Here is a 15,579-nt window from a genome sequence, read left to right as displayed (position 1 = left end):
ATTATTTGTATAGTTTTGGTTTAATTACTGCTCTGTGTTGTTCTTTCAGAAGATGTTGTTCTTTTTGGGTCTATTCTTGAGCTAACAATTTGACTACTAAAATAGATAATAATTTTAATAATCAGTTAATCCGATTAATCTGTTGCTGAATTTTAGTAGAATGGATTATTTATTCCTTCTTAAAATAATCATATATGCTGTTTAATGCTCTTGTAGATTGACTTGATATTGATTTATAAACTTCTAACCTTTGGAAACATTACATAAATGGTAGGAGACATTTTGTTGCCTCACCGCTGTAAATTTGGCTGTTTTCTCTCAGATCCCTCCCCGGGGACATGGATGAGATAGACTCTCTGCGCTCTAAACGCTGCAACGACGACGCCGTTTCTCTCGCACCTTCCATCGCCGAGTCCATCATCGTAGAAGGTGAGCAGACGTTTTCAAAGCGGAGCTGAAGTTTAAATTCATCCGCTCCTCATTTTAGCTTCGTTTACTTTGAACAAAATCATCAGGGCTGTGTTGCAGCTTTTACTGACCAGACTGCCCTTTTCAGACTGTGAAATCTTTGCAACTGTTTGTCTTCAGGGAGTTTTCATGAAGAGAGAGTGTGGAGGATGTTTGGCTGAGTCATGACTTTAGCCTTATTAAACTGAACTGTGTGGGAGACATCAGACTAACTGGAGACTGGAGCTCCATGTTTGTCCCAGCGTTCAGTTTTATTGGATTTACTCTTAACACTGAAGAGTTGGATGCTCATCAACCTTCTTTTTTCCCCCCAAATTGAATGCGTTCCTGAAGATTTATCAGTTTGTAAGGCAGATTCAGCGTCTGGTTCCTATGTTGCTCCTGCAATAATGTTGGAAAGACTGTAAAAAATCCACATTCTGTGAGGAGTAACTGGGTCACATTAGTCATTTAAAATAATACAAATAAATTCTTCCATTTATCCTTAGCTTTACCTTGTTGAAGAACACAATCCATAACACTTTGCATCATTTCTGCCCTTTCTCTTCAGAAGCTCACTATGCAGCAGTGCGGGCCGACCTGGAGTCTGATGCTCAGGACTTGGAGGCCGACTCCTGGAGCCTCGCGGTCGATCAGCATTATTTGAAGAAACATTCAAAAGACGTGGTGAAGAGGCAGGATGTTATTTATGGTAGGTGTGAGCTCGCTTCGAACTTTGACACTTGTAAATGCTTGGCCGTTAATAAAAGCATGAGTCTTGTACATGACCGACTGAGGGAAGCTTTTCTTATAAAAGCAGCACACTGAGTTAACAAAAAACAGATTTTTTATTTTTTATTTTCCTCCTCTTGTCAAAATCTGACTCCTATAATCGGTGATTGTCTTCAGGTAATAACGTAATAATTGATTAAATTTGACTTAATTAAACTGGTCCTGAGAGTCTGAAGTAATTATAAATGAATTTGTCTTGTTCATTGTTTTGTTATAAACCTAAAATCACAATTTTAATTGGTTCCATTGTATTGGTTGTTTGTTATTATTTATTATTTAGAGGATGTTTGTTATTCCCTCATCAAAAACACAACAGATTATTTCCCCATGTATTCCTTCCTGAAACCCGACTTTCTTCATGAAGTTTTGGTTTATACTAGGCACCAACTAGTAAATTCATCTGTATGAAAATATGATGCTTTGCAGATCATGTGTCATTCTAAACAGAACCAATGTGACGTTGTTCTGTAGAGCTAATGCAGACGGAGATGCACCATGTGAGGACGCTCAAGATAATGCTGCGTGTGTACGTCCAAGAGATGAAGGAGAACCTGCAGATGGACTCGGGCAGACTGGACTGCCTGTTCCCCCGCCTGGAAAACCTCCTCGACCTTCACACACATTTCCTGTCGTGTCTCAGAGAGCGACGGCGAGAAAACCTCATCTCGCCCAGCGAGAGGAACTACACCATCAATAGAGTGGCAGACATCTTAATCGCTCAGGTATGGACCGGATGCACAGTGGTTAGGCAGCTAAAGGAGAGCAGCAGTGGTCTGTGAAAACGTTTCTCCACTCCAGTCATCCTGTACTTACTGTAGCATTCTCCCTTCACTGCAGCAGATTTACTCAAATATATTTAATCTCATAAGTGAGGCAGGTTCAGCATGTGACACAGTTTATCGGTTTTCCTTAGAGCTGAAACAATTAATCATGATGTGATTATTATTTGTGATTATTGAAATAATCAACTGATTTAATAGTAAAATAATCCTTAACTGAAGTTTACAAACTCAGAAAAAGGCAATTTACTGAACAAACAATATGTGTGTGTATATATATATATATATATATATATATATACACACATATTGTTTGTATACACATGTGGCATTTTAGATGAAAAATCTTGTTTGTCTTTAAATATATTTATATTCTACCCCAAATTTCTCAAGTATTATTGTTTTAGCTATGACAGTTTTAGCTTAATAACAGAATTAATACAATTATGTTACGCACCTCTTTCTAGCTATTTATTAAATGGTTAATTTAAAAAAAATAACCAGCATATCCGCCCTACTACACTACTGAAGCAGGAAGAGATTATGTCAGTATTTATTTTGTATTCTTGTAGCAGCAGATTCATCATTGCTATGTAATTACATTTTAGGCAGTACAATGTTTTATTATTTAGAAAAAGGAATTAAATTTATTTGCATTTTTCAACATTTTTGTATAAAATAAGCTTAATTGGTTGAAATGAAAAATCTAAAGAATGTGCCATCTTTTTAATCTAATTGTTAGAATAATCGATTATTAACATAATAGTTGGCTGCAGCCCTAGTTTTGTTTAGGTGTGCATTATTATGCTGCTGCTGACAATGAGTCTGTTTGTTCTCCAGTTCTCAGGTGAAATAGGAGAGAGGATGAAGAACTGCTATGGAGATTTCTGCAGCCATCACACTGAAGCGGTCAGCTTGTACAAAGAGATGCTGCAAAACAACAGAAGGTTTCAGAACCTCATAAGGGTAAGTTATGATACCGTATCATTTGCGTTGTCGTACGTTTGGATTCATTTCACTTTTGATTACTTGTGTAGGCTGGTGAAAGGTTAATGTTTGTGTGTTTTGTTTGTTTTTCCAGAAAATCAGCAACTTAGCCATTGTACGGAGGCTAGGAGTGACGGAGTGTATTTTGCTGGTAACGCAGAGGATTACCAAGTACCCGGTCCTGGTGGAGCGCATCCTTCACAACACTGAAGGTTCAGCTGCAACATGATCACCAATGACCATCCTCGTGAACTTTAACTAAACAATAGTGGTTGTTTACATATTAAAATCTCTGTCTTTCTGCCTCTAGCGAACACAGAGGAGCACCAAGATCTGACTCGGGCTCTGAGTCTGATCAAAGACACCATCAAAGAGGTGGACACCCTGGTTAACCTGTATGAGAAGGAGTCTCGTCTCCGAGATATTCACAGCAAGATGGAGCCGAAGACGCAGGGAAAGATCAAGGATGGCCGGGTGTTTCGTAGGGAGGACCTGGCTCAGGGCAGGAGGCAGCTGCTGCATGAGGGAACCGTCAGCTGGAAAGCTGCCTCTGGCAGACTCAAAGGTAACATTCACCTCTACGAAATGTTCATGGCAGATGTATTCAAAAAAATGAGCAATGCATTACTTGCTCATGATGATGTTCTTGCTTTCTTTACTTTCAGATATCCTGGCTGTTCTGCTGTCAGATGTGCTGCTTTTACTTCAAGAGAAGGATCAGAGATACGTCTTTGCTACAGTAGTGAGTGATTTTTATTTTTATTTTTTATAAGTTCTCAGTTATAGATCCAGAGAAAATTTTGACAAACCCAATATGAGTATAAACGTGATGCTCTTATGGGCCTTAAATAATTTCAAACCAATATTTTGTGGATTTTGACCTGTTAATACCTGGTCAAAATTTTGCTTGTAAAATTTTTTTTTTTGTTTTCTTCATGTGATTTTTTTTTTTTTTTTTGCCCTCTTTGTCTTAAATCTTTTCAGGATAACAAGCCTTCAGTGATTTCTCTCCAAAAGCTGATAGTCAGGGAGGTGGCCCATGAGGAGAAGGCCATGTTTCTCATCTGCGCCTCCTCAAACGAGCCAGAGATGTACGAGATCCACACCGCCTCCAAAGAGGAGCGAAACTCTTGGATAACATACATACGGCAAGCAGTCGAGAGGTAACTGGAGTTTATACAGGGGACGTACAAACACAGTTGTGGTAAAAAATTATCCGAAAGCTGATTCTGAAAACTTTACTAAATAGTTTGACAATGTAACAAGGGTTGAATAAAATTAATTGCATGTTGGTGCCCTGTTGACCCTTCAGTGCATTTTATTGAGCGGTCTTTGTGTCCTTCGCTCGGTTAGCTGCCCTCACTCAGAGGAGAGACTGTTCAGCGAGGAAGAGGAGGCTCAAGCTGCAAGGCTTCGAGAATTTCAAGGTAACTTCTGATCATAAATTACATTTATGTCCACTAGGAGGTGCTGATGTGCCACATTGAAACAATTAAAGGTTTAGTTTATTGATAGAGAATCATAGCAGTTTATACCTGCATGCATTTTGCTGAAAAGACTTTACATTTTGATGCCTACTTACAATAAAAAAATTGAAGGTCATGCAGTGGGAATAAGTTCCAGTAAAAACAGAAATATTAGACAAAACATTTTAAAATCTAAATATTCTCATGTGAAAGTGGATAGATATTTATAAGCTAATTATCTGAATTCACCTCCAACATTAATATTTTCACAAGCAGCTCTGCAAATGCTCATATTTTTCTCTTTTGAATAAGTTGCAGATCATTTTTTTGACTGCTGACTCTACTTCTGTGTCATGTTTCGGCCTTTAGAGCGCCTGAGCCAGAGGGACGCGGTGATCGCGCAGGCTCTCACAGAAAAACTGCAGCTGTTCGCAGAGATGGCAGAGTCCGTGGCCGGTCTGGAGGACACGGCTTCTCGCTCAAGGCTGCTGCTCCGGGGCGACGCCTCAGACCACCAGCAGGGGGAGGTGCTGCTCAAAGGAGCCATCACTGAAGGTAGGATGATGCTGCACATCATGGATAACAATCAGAAAAACTTTCTCTTGCACTGTGCAAAAAGTAAAGCACTATATTGTTCACACTTGCTTTTACGTTTATGTCATCGCATATCTAAGGTTTTTGTTTTCTTACCTTCTGTTAAACTTTAGTGGAGAACCTGCAGAACTTGTTGCAGGCTGGCGTGAGGGAAGAGGCTCAGGAAACGCCGTCGGAGGACGGGAGCAGTTCTGGGGTTCTGCCCAGGAGAGCGGGGACGTTCGGAGGCTATGACAGCAGTCCCGTCATCCTCTCTAAGAGTGAGTCCAGGACTGCCTTCACTCTAATCAAATTTTACTTCTAAAAGAAATCACATGTAATGTATATATACACGCAGAATCTGTGTAGCTATCAGATAAATGTTTCCATTGCCGCGTATCGACATGTGCTTGTGTCTGCGCCAGATGGCAGCGTGAAGAAGAGCTTCTCTGGCGAGTCCAGGAACAGAGACAGGAGCCAAAGAGCCAGCTCCGACCCTCAGCTCAAAGGCCTCTGTGGAAGCCACACCCTGGAACAGACGGTAGGAGCTAAACAAGTTCACACACACAAGGTGTTTTGAGATGCATCAGTCTCGTTATTTCCAATGAGAAATGCAAACCAAATCATCTGGGAAGTTTTCTTTTTCTTATACTTTCTGGAATATTGTGTATTGCAGGTCTCTCTGTGTTTTTTATAAATAGATAAAATCTTGATCAACATCATCCTGGGAACATTCAGTTAATCCTGGTCCTTGAGAACAATCAGCCCATCTAAATATAGCCACGTGTTGGTGACTGGAGCTCTGTTTGTGGAACAAAAGCCAAACCAACAGAGACGGAAATAATCCAGACAAATATTTGATCTGAACTCCACTCCACTAAATAGTGTTGCCTTTTTAATTACTTTTAATTACTATTTAACCTGAACATCAACACTGCTACAGTCATTAATAGGAGCGCCGAAGGGGATCATCTCTCTTACACAACTTCAAGCTCAAATCTTAAGATTTTTATCATAAATAAAGAATCGTAGGTGTTGTTCCTCCTTCCATAATTCAGCAGGAGTTCAGGTCATTGCCCGTCTAACTCTTATGAACCTGAATGAATGATTTAAACCACAGAATGTAAACACTACTTCTTCTTTCATATTTAATTCCACTGCATTCGAGCGCCGACGCAACAGATGGTTATGGCTGGAACTCGTGAACCTGTTATTATGACCAAATTAAACGGTTTAAATCATAACATGAAGAACACCTTATTAGATTTTTCTACTTTGACGCATTTGCAATGAGTCTTTTTGGTTTTTTAGAAAATAAAAAATACTTTTCACAGCTTCTGGCTTTTTTTAAAATTTCCTTTTCTACCATCACTGACTTGTGATCTCTTTGTGCTTCACTTCCTGTGTCAGGTGGATCAGAGCTGCTCCTCTCCTCTAAGATGGAACCGGATCTGGTCCGACTCTTTCCCCGAAGCTGAGGTGATCTTTTTCTAGATTTGAACTGCTGGAGTTTTATTTTTCTTACTTCTTATTTGAACAATGTTTTTATGTGATAAAATACTTTATAAAACCAGAAAATTGTGAGAAAATGTTGGTTAAATTAGTTTTGTTTTATAACTTTGTTTTTTTTTGTGTGTGGATGTGTGTGTGTTTGTTTTTATCCATTTTAGTTCTTTGACAAAGTGTTGATGCTCTCCCAGAGACTTTATAGCCTGCAGGTAATATTCTCTCTACATACTCTGACTCTCAAATTTGTCCAACTCTTAATAAAAAATATAGTTCAATTGAAATCAGATATTTATGTACCCTGTAAAAAGACACAGCCTTTGTTTTCCTAGTGCTTCAGGCTAATATTTTCCTGTATCAGATCCATTATGATTACCAAAATTTCCATTGACTAAAGGCTGGAATAGATTTTCTACTTTAAATTTAGACGTATAACTTTGTATCTTTTTAAGCAATTTTGGAAATGATGATATTATATCTCTTTAAGCCTCAGTTTGGTTATTTAAAAGTAAATCTACAGATGTATGTTGGAGCAATACCTCAAACACTTAATGGAGGGACAAACCATTTCTCCAGCAGTAACATAAAAAGACAGATCTTAATTTTTAGATGCATCTTAAAGCCATTTCTTCTAAATATGAAAAAAATATTTCATATTGTATACTTTTGTAAACTTTTAGAAATAAATCTTTAATTTGTGTTGCATTTAGCAAAAACAAACAATTTTTTATTATTGCATTTTAGGCAAAATCATTCATGTCTTTGCATTTTCTTATGCATTTCTAATATTATTTAATATAAGCTTAAAAGATTAAATGAAAAATCAAATGGAAACAATCTGTTGCATTACTGTCACCACTGCATTTTGAAGACCTTGGTAGCTGTGCACTGCTGGTGATGCTTTTTAATTAACATTTGATTCCTATAGACATAAATTCTGCATTCTTGGAGGGAAATATTCACCTTTTCTATTAAACTTGCACCTCTCTGTCATCCTCAGGCCATCGTATCGCAGCAGGACAGTCAGATTGAGCTGCAGAAGGCCTCGCTAACAGAGCGGGTGTCCCTGCCTGGGCGCAACAAAGGAAACGGGCTCCTGGAGCAGGAGAAACAGCGGACTTTAGCCCTGCAGAGAGAGGAGCTGGCCTACCTGAACAAGCTTCAGTCTCAGCACAGGCAGGAGCAGCAGCGCTGGGAGAAAGAACGGGAGCGGCACCGGCAGCAAGTGGAGGCGACCGAGGCCCGGCTCCAACAGAGAGAGGAGGAGTGCAGAAAACTAGAGGTACAAGTTCAACACGCTGCCTTAAAGATACGGAGCAGATTTAAATGGGATTGAATGCATGATGAGGGTTGAGGGTTGGCTGTAAAGATCATTATACAATGTGTGTTTTTGTTAAATACAGGAGCAACTGACTAAGGAGAAGGAGGAATTGGACAGGCAGAGAGAGACGTATCAGAAGGACTTGGAGAGACTGCGGGAGTCCACTAGAGCTGTGGAAAAGGAAAAGGAGCGACTGGAGTCCCAGAAGAAGATGAAGAGGAAAACAATTGAGGTGAGAAGCCTGTAATGGTAACTCCAATATCATGTAGATGATATCAACATTTACTGACATGTCAGAAAGGATGTAAATACTCATATTGAAGTATATTAAAAAATAGACAATTTAACAAGCACTCAAACTCTTAGAGCACTTTGTGGATTGGGTTGTTTGAAATGATGCAGAAAAAAAGTTGTTAGAAGAAATGTTTTCCCTTTTACTTTGTAGGAGTTGGCTTGCTTCATGTATCAAAATCCAGCTGTACATTAATTATTCGGAGCAGATTCAGCTTCTTACTGTGAGAAAGAGAATAAGAGACAGCAGTCGCTGAAGGAAAGAGGTTTTAATAATTTAAGCAAAAAAGCCACAAAGTCAGACGTTCTCAACTATTTCTAGCATCCTACATTATCATTTAGCAAAGTTAGTGTTTCTAATTGTACATATTATTTTCTACACAATATCAAGTAAAAGGCTCTGAAGGATCATCATCTTTTTTGTATATATTCACTTTCACATTTATAAATTTTACTTTATAAATCTGGATAAATGCAAATAATTGACTATCTAATTAAAAAATGTTCAAGAATCATGAATGCAGATGCATTTTAGGGCCCCATGAAGTTATTAAAAAAATGTTTGTTTATTTTGGTGTTTTTTGTCAGTTCTTTCACCACGTTTTTGTAATCATGTGGTTAACTTAAATAAGACTTTCAAATGTACCTCTCTCTAATTACAAAGACATGTAACATGTAATTAGAAGAACAGTGTACCAGATGAATTCAGAAAGTAAACAATCCAAAGATGATCATTCGCTAAAATATAAATGTAAAATTTGATAACGAAGCAGTATTACTGATAATGATCGGGGTGACTTTCTAATTTGTTTTTATATTTTTTTGAATCAACAATTGATATTTGTCTTGTAGGGTTACAAGACAGCCTTCAGTCCAACATTGAGTTCACTTGGATTTAGAAAGCTGCCTTGCAACACTTCATATAAATCATTCAAAGCATTATTATTTCTAAAGTGCTGTTAGTACTAAATGTTTTTGGTAAACAGTATTTTCTTTCTTCTGAGGTTCTTTGCTGAACCGGTGGGCTAACGCCAGCTTTCCCTCCCGTCTGTTCTGAGATGACTTGTTGATAGTTCTGCTTATAATATGTTTTCCTTTTAACTCCTGTTATTTGTATGCAAACAAAACCTACAGGAACAATTGTTGTTCTGTTTCATAAAATTAGCACTTTGCTTTGGACGTCACAGTTCTCTATGTGTGGTGCTGTAGCAGCAGCGTACCGGGCTGGRCTCAGGTCTCTGCTGGTGGTCTGAAGCAGAGTTGAATCCCACCTGAGTGAGTTACATCAGAGATAGATGGCAGCGTCTCAGGGACGCTTCTGCCCCCTGCAGGTCAGTTACAGAAATAAATTGTAAAATCTTCCTTCGATTGTGGGTTGATAAAATTCATCTCCCTCTTCTGTTATCATCAGAAAAATGTGAAAATGTTGATCTGTTTTTCTTAAACATGACACTGGAAGAGTCAGGAAGTGTTTTTCAACACTTCAACCAGCAGTGAAGTCCAGTGTGGGGACATTTTTCCATCTCTTCTTCACTCCTCTGGAACAGTTTTGGCCAAAATGGTGTCTGCTTACATCGGCATCAATATCAATGCATCGATTTCATGTTTCTTAAGGTGCGGTTTAGATGGGGAAAATGTAGAGAGTAGTCTTTCTTTACATCCCTCTACCTTCTTTTCCCCTGATGGTTTCGTCCAAGCATCTGCTCTTCTGACAGAACAATGTGGGCCGTTGTTTGTCTGTTTCATGGGAGAGCAGTTTTCAGGATGATCCACTGTAATTTCATGCCTGCTGCTCACAGCTCTGTCAAGAAGTCATAGTAAATTTGCCCAATACAAACTTTGAGTGTTCAGCTCAGATTCTTGTATCACTTAGTCATTGCTCAGTTCATTTGTTCTCAGTTACTAGTTGCGCTTTATCTTTTCATCAAACGCAGAAACGGTCCAGACCAAAACAAAGAGAGCAGTGACATCCCGACTCCCACATGATTCTGTCATCAAGAGTCATTTGATAATCTGTTTACTCAAAATAATTCTTACACATAAAAGACAAAACAGCAAAGGGAGTTGACAGTGACCAGTCATAACCAAGTTGTGTACCAAGAAGGCTTGGTACCATAAATTCAACCCAAAAGACAAGACGACGCATGATGCTGTGCTAATGAGAAAGAAAAACACTTTCTCCTTTAGAAATATCAGTTTCACAAATTGAAAAATTGTATGTTAAAGAATCTCAAATCATCATAGAACAATTCGATCAGGACTTGTATGAAGGTTAAAAATGACCACTTTCCTATTCACCACACCTTTATAGTTTCAAAGTTATGTACGCATAGGACCCTCCGCCCAAATGGGTCCCCGTGAGCCGCCTCGGAGTTAAAAACCAATTTAGTTACTTTTTTCACCGATTGCTTATTTAACCACTAGTTAGCGGCAGAGCTAGGAGTCCAGATGAAGCTGCTGTTGCATTTTCTTTTGCGGTATTGCATAGAAATAAAGCAGCTGTTACTATGATGTAAATACATTTTTAGTTCTAATTTTAAGCTTTTAGTGTAAAAAACTAAGGTGAGGTAATTAATTCACTAAGTGTGAGTTTTTCCTGGGGTCAGTGGCCTGGCAGGTCATTTACGCATCATTAACTCGCTACTGTGTGTGGAAATTTTCTCACAGTGCTAATAAATCGCCTGTCTTGCCTTTCGCTTTTCCACTGCTAAGGTTTATTCTGGAAAATTACTAAATGCTGCCACACAAACAATTTTAACAGGGAGGAGCTCTTCAATTGTTTTTGGCCAGACTAAGTCAAGTAAGCAGGCAGAAGAAACCTGGTCAGATTTTATTTGTATAACAACTCTTTTATCAGCGATTCTGATACAAGCCTCTTTTTGTGAGTGTTGACTGCCGTTTTAGGCTCATTTTAGCTTTCAGCATTGTTTTGGTTTTTTATCTGCTACGTTGTATAAAGGTCGTTGTGTTTTTTTCAATTCGTTTTAGTTCAGTACTATTTATTTATGTAGTGCTAATTCACAACAAGTGTAATCTGAAGGCATTTTATGGACAGAAATGTATCGGTGAGATCTACGAACCTTCACTAGAGTGGCATCTGTTTATATTTCTCCGAAACTGTCTGAAAATGTTGCAACTTTGATTTAAATAACTTTTTCTGAAATTTGATAAACTACATATCTCATCAGAATTTTATGCTTTTGCTTTTATCTGGATTTTTGCTAAAGCAGCAGCTCTAAATGTGCTTTCTAAAATGCATTGATACCTAACTGTAACCCCCTAACGTCCTGCACTTAACATTTACTTTGGTACCGTCGTGTGTTTTGTTGCACATGTCTCGGATGTGGTTCTGTACTTTTTGCTGTGCTCTGGGATATTTCTTGGCTGTGCTTCTGGGGGATTTGAACGTGGCTTTTTCTCCTCCTGCTTCAAACGACATCAAACCAGCTTTTCATTAGCTGTAACCACAGGATCTCTTCCAGGCTCTTCGCCAACCTGATATCATCTGACATTTAATATCCCCCACCCAAAATTAAGTCTCATCAGCAAACCTAGAGAGCTATAATTAGACCTTGTAAAGAAAAGAAAAAAAGAGAGGGAAGGATTTCTTTTCCACATGCGTTACTCAACATGTTTGAGAAATAACTCTGCTAGTTGTTGCTTGTCAGTTTTTCTAAAGAATTTCACCTTCAGCCTATAGCTCGCTTGATCTCGATTAGGTTCTTTACACGTCTAATTATAGAGGAATTGCGTGAATATAAAGTAATAAAATTATACATTATTAAGATTTATTAAACTTTTCAGTGTCTAGAGAAATGATATTGACGTAAACCTACTAAAGGAAGAAACCAGGCTGATTACTAATAGACCAAACAATCTATCAAATATAACGCACACATTTAAGATGCCTTTAGACGAAACTGCTGAAGTTGTGTGAGCACAAAAACCTTAAAAAGTGACTCATAAGATGTTGACTCACATTTGTGCTCTGAACAAAGGTAAACTATGCCCCTCCATCTGTAACCTCCGCCTGCAGACGTAGTTACAATTCAGTGGCCTGAGTCGGKGCTTATGGCCACCCTCACCTTGTAAACAAACACAGATGCCTGTGACTCACTTCCTCTTGACGAACAAGGAGAAAGCACAAGGCTTTATGAAGCTGTGTGTGTGTGTGTGTGTGTGTGTGTGTGTGTGTGTGTGTGTGTGTGTGTGTGTGTGTGTGTGTACATCCCATCTGTTAGCTGTGCTTTTTGTTTATAGTGTAATTCATTCTTTCAACAAATGAGAGCCATGCCTAAGGATTCACATCAAATGTTTTATATAGTGCTACGGTACAGAAACAAACTTCAATATGTTGAGAATTTAGATTAAACAAAAATATAATACTTACAGATGTTTTATTTTATTCGGCCTTTATTTTACCGGACGGGACAGATTTTCAACTGGGAGCTGGCGAAAGGCAGAAGCTTATGAGGAAAACGGTAATATGAGCCGACATTTATACAGCAACAGATAAAACGGTATAAAGCTCCAATAACTATTATAGTCGTTAAAGAATAGTRCATAATTGTGAAGTAGACGGAAAATGAGACATGCTGTTCATTCTTTTTTTTTTTTTTCAAAGTTGAAAAGTGTTTTCAACCCCAACAGAGTTATTACTTGTAGATCCCTCTGTCACTGCTATTATAGCTGCAAGTATTTGAGGTTTTTACCATTTTTGCACRTCGACAGACTTAATTATTTGCTTGTTTTTGTTTGCAAAATTGGTCAACCTCAGTCAGTGTAGCTCTATTGCAGGGTTCAAATGTTTGGTAATTTTGTTTTTGTTAGATCGGGAAAAAGATTTTTTATTTTTATTTTTTCCCCTCTGGAAAAAACTTTTTTAGCCAGAGTTTCAAGTTAGTTGAGGGGAATCTTGTTATGATGTTTGAACAGAATCATAATGTAGTTTTTATTTTTTATTTTTATTACTACTTAAATTTAGAAACTTTAGGATTAAATGGTTTGATTAAATTCAGATCAGAGCTGCATATGCCTGMCTGAAAAATGAATAAAAATTCAAACTTTTATGTGCACACACACTACGTCTTACTTACTAGTGTGTGCACTAGTGTGTGTGTGCACACACACATTAATTATACATTAATCTTAATTAATGTATAATTAAGATTTAGGTCTGGAGCTTGTGTGAAAGTAGATCCAAGATAATTTCAGGTGTTAATTTTCCACAAGAAAATATATTGTGCATTGTCAGTAAGGATGTGCTGGATTTATGAGAATCCATGAAACCTTCAGGATGAGGCGCTGTGTAATTAGCCAGTTCAAACCTGCCATCATCAGGCGTTCAGTCCCGTTTACGAGCCGTCAGTCAGAACTCCTTGTGCCATGCGGCCTCTTCGTGTTTTGCTTACCTGAATATCCGTTTATGTCATTAAAGCTGTTTGCCTTGTTCTAGGAACAATCAAACATCTGTGTGTCATGATGAGTGAGTGCTGAAAGAAGGGAAAATGATGGAGGGAAAAGARGAGGGCAGGGTCAGGGAAGGGGTGAAGGATACTTTTCCCACACAAAGGCTTCTGTTTTTCTCGAGTTATTCCAGTTACAGCTGGAGGAAGCAWAGTGTTTAAGATCATCAGTCATGTTCCAGGTGGAGGCTGCACTGAGCAGAGCAGATGGAGAGATTCCCCATTTAAACCTAAACTACTGCTTCCCTGACCATTTTGTCATGGCRACGCCCCCCAKYAGGRTCCATCCCCAGAAAGCGAAATCAACTCTGCACAGACAGATCACAATCAGAAGTCCTTTTTATAACAATAATTTTATAATAYTTGCTGCATTCCTGTTGGTTTTGYGGTAGGCTCCACTTTCRCTTTTCAAAGATGTATAATTGCTCATCTGTTTGCAGCCATTGTCAGTTGAGGTGGGGGGGCGTGGCCAGCAGCAGCTTATTTAGATTTAAAGTGAAAAGAGGCCCTAAAATAACTCATTCAAGTAAATTCTGATAGCTGTGTGCTACAGAACACACAACTTTAAGGGYTTTAAAGCTCTAATGCCACAGAGAGCTTTCAAACCCTTGGGTGGATGCTGGTTTGCTGGGTCTTCAAGCTACTTGGCTTAGACCTCCTTCCCCCTGACACACCTTGCCAAGGCACCATCATAAGACATGTTTATTTTTTTTAGCTTTTGATGCCTTTGCCTAGAGTAAAATAAACATCCTGGGGCAGCGTTGGAAAACCGCAGTGTTTTTGCAAGGAATGAGCTGTTTGATTGCTCTCTTAATTCTCTCTAATGGCACTTATTGGAGGCTTTTTATGGTTCTTGTAACTTAAGATGCTGGATTAGTAACACAAACACTGGCGGAGGCTCTCCGATGCTGAAATCTTCCTGTTTGACTTGATCTTCACATCGTCTTGAGTTCATTCTTGTAATTTTGCAAACAATGCAGCCTGTGTGTTTCATCCTCTAATGTCACGAGAGCTGTTTCTGTTGCCCTGCTCGTACTGAAGTCCTGTCTGTTTAGTCGGACACGCCTTTATGTGCACAGGGACCATTAGTGGTTTTATGCTTCTCATTTCATGTGCTTGTGTGTGTGTTTCTGCGGGGGCACACGTTCATGGTCTTTGTGCGTTTTTACTTTAGAGCCTTTGTTAAACTGACTCCTCTGCWGAACGCAGGCGTTCAATGTGTTTCTCATTTCCTCCTTGGCTTATAAATATGGAGAAGTAAACAGATCTCTGTGATGGCGCTGCTTCACGCTGCTGATTTATAGCCTGTGTCTTCTGCAGACTGAAGAGGCTGTTTTCTTGTGTTTCAGAGTGTTTACAAAACACACACGCGCGCACACACACACACACACAACAAGCCAGCAGGATGTTTCTCATCAGCTGAATCAGACCACGGATGTAAATAATTTCAGTACAGAGATCAGTAACCCATCCTTTGAACTAAAGGATGCTGATTCTTAACCCCATTCAAGCGACTGACCTACTGTCTCCTCTTTTGCTCTAAGGTGGCTCCGATGTCCGGCAGTCTGAATGGGGACCTCATCTCGTCCTCCGGTCTCAGCGGCTCCACCTGCGTCTCCGAGTCGCCCCACTCCCAGAAGCCCGTGGTGCGGGGAAGCCTCTCGGTGGCGCAGGCCGACTACCCCGAGCGGCCCGAGGTCCTGCTCCGGCGGGAGACCGGCTCCTCAACGCTTCCTCTCCCGCTGAAGACGGAGGTTCCGCTGCACCTCTTCAGCACCACCAACCAGCAGCACAAACCGGTCGGGGTGCAGCAGCAGATCCCCACCAAACTGGCAGCVATCAACAGCGGCAAAGGGAAAGGCAGCAAGAGTGGGAAAGCGTCACATCGCACCGACAGCTCTGGTAAGCAACCAGTGATTTCCATTTACCAGTACAGTACTTCTTCTTTTTAT

General features: G+C 39.4%; 1 protein-coding gene across 3 annotated transcripts in view; it reads left to right on the top strand.

The window, feature by feature from the left end:
* Positions 1–15,579, top strand: part of arhgef18b (rho/rac guanine nucleotide exchange factor (GEF) 18b) — a 48,789-nt gene that overhangs the window by 29,069 nt on the left and 4,141 nt on the right. For all 3 annotated transcript variants that reach the window (XM_008407956.2, XM_008407955.2, XM_008407954.2), the window contains 17 exons: positions 323–429; positions 1,019–1,159; positions 1,711–1,961; positions 2,859–2,984; positions 3,100–3,217; positions 3,316–3,570; positions 3,671–3,747; positions 3,990–4,168; positions 4,359–4,432; positions 4,841–5,026; positions 5,179–5,325; positions 5,470–5,585; positions 6,455–6,523; positions 6,715–6,762; positions 7,551–7,832; positions 7,954–8,103; positions 15,172–15,529. In XM_008407956.2, coding sequence (XP_008406178.1) covers positions 323–429; positions 1,019–1,159; positions 1,711–1,961; positions 2,859–2,984; positions 3,100–3,217; positions 3,316–3,570; positions 3,671–3,747; positions 3,990–4,168; positions 4,359–4,432; positions 4,841–5,026; positions 5,179–5,325; positions 5,470–5,585; positions 6,455–6,523; positions 6,715–6,762; positions 7,551–7,832; positions 7,954–8,103; positions 15,172–15,529 — 2,684 coding nt within the window. The remainder of the gene's footprint in view (positions 1–322; positions 430–1,018; positions 1,160–1,710; positions 1,962–2,858; positions 2,985–3,099; positions 3,218–3,315; positions 3,571–3,670; positions 3,748–3,989; positions 4,169–4,358; positions 4,433–4,840; positions 5,027–5,178; positions 5,326–5,469; positions 5,586–6,454; positions 6,524–6,714; positions 6,763–7,550; positions 7,833–7,953; positions 8,104–15,171; positions 15,530–15,579) is intronic.

This window comes from Poecilia reticulata, linkage group LG4 (genome assembly GCF_000633615.1).
Source record: "Poecilia reticulata strain Guanapo linkage group LG4, Guppy_female_1.0+MT, whole genome shotgun sequence".
In the NCBI taxonomy this organism is placed as follows: domain Eukaryota; kingdom Metazoa; phylum Chordata; class Actinopteri; order Cyprinodontiformes; family Poeciliidae; genus Poecilia; species Poecilia reticulata.
This window is presented reverse-complemented; position numbering and strand designations above follow the sequence as displayed.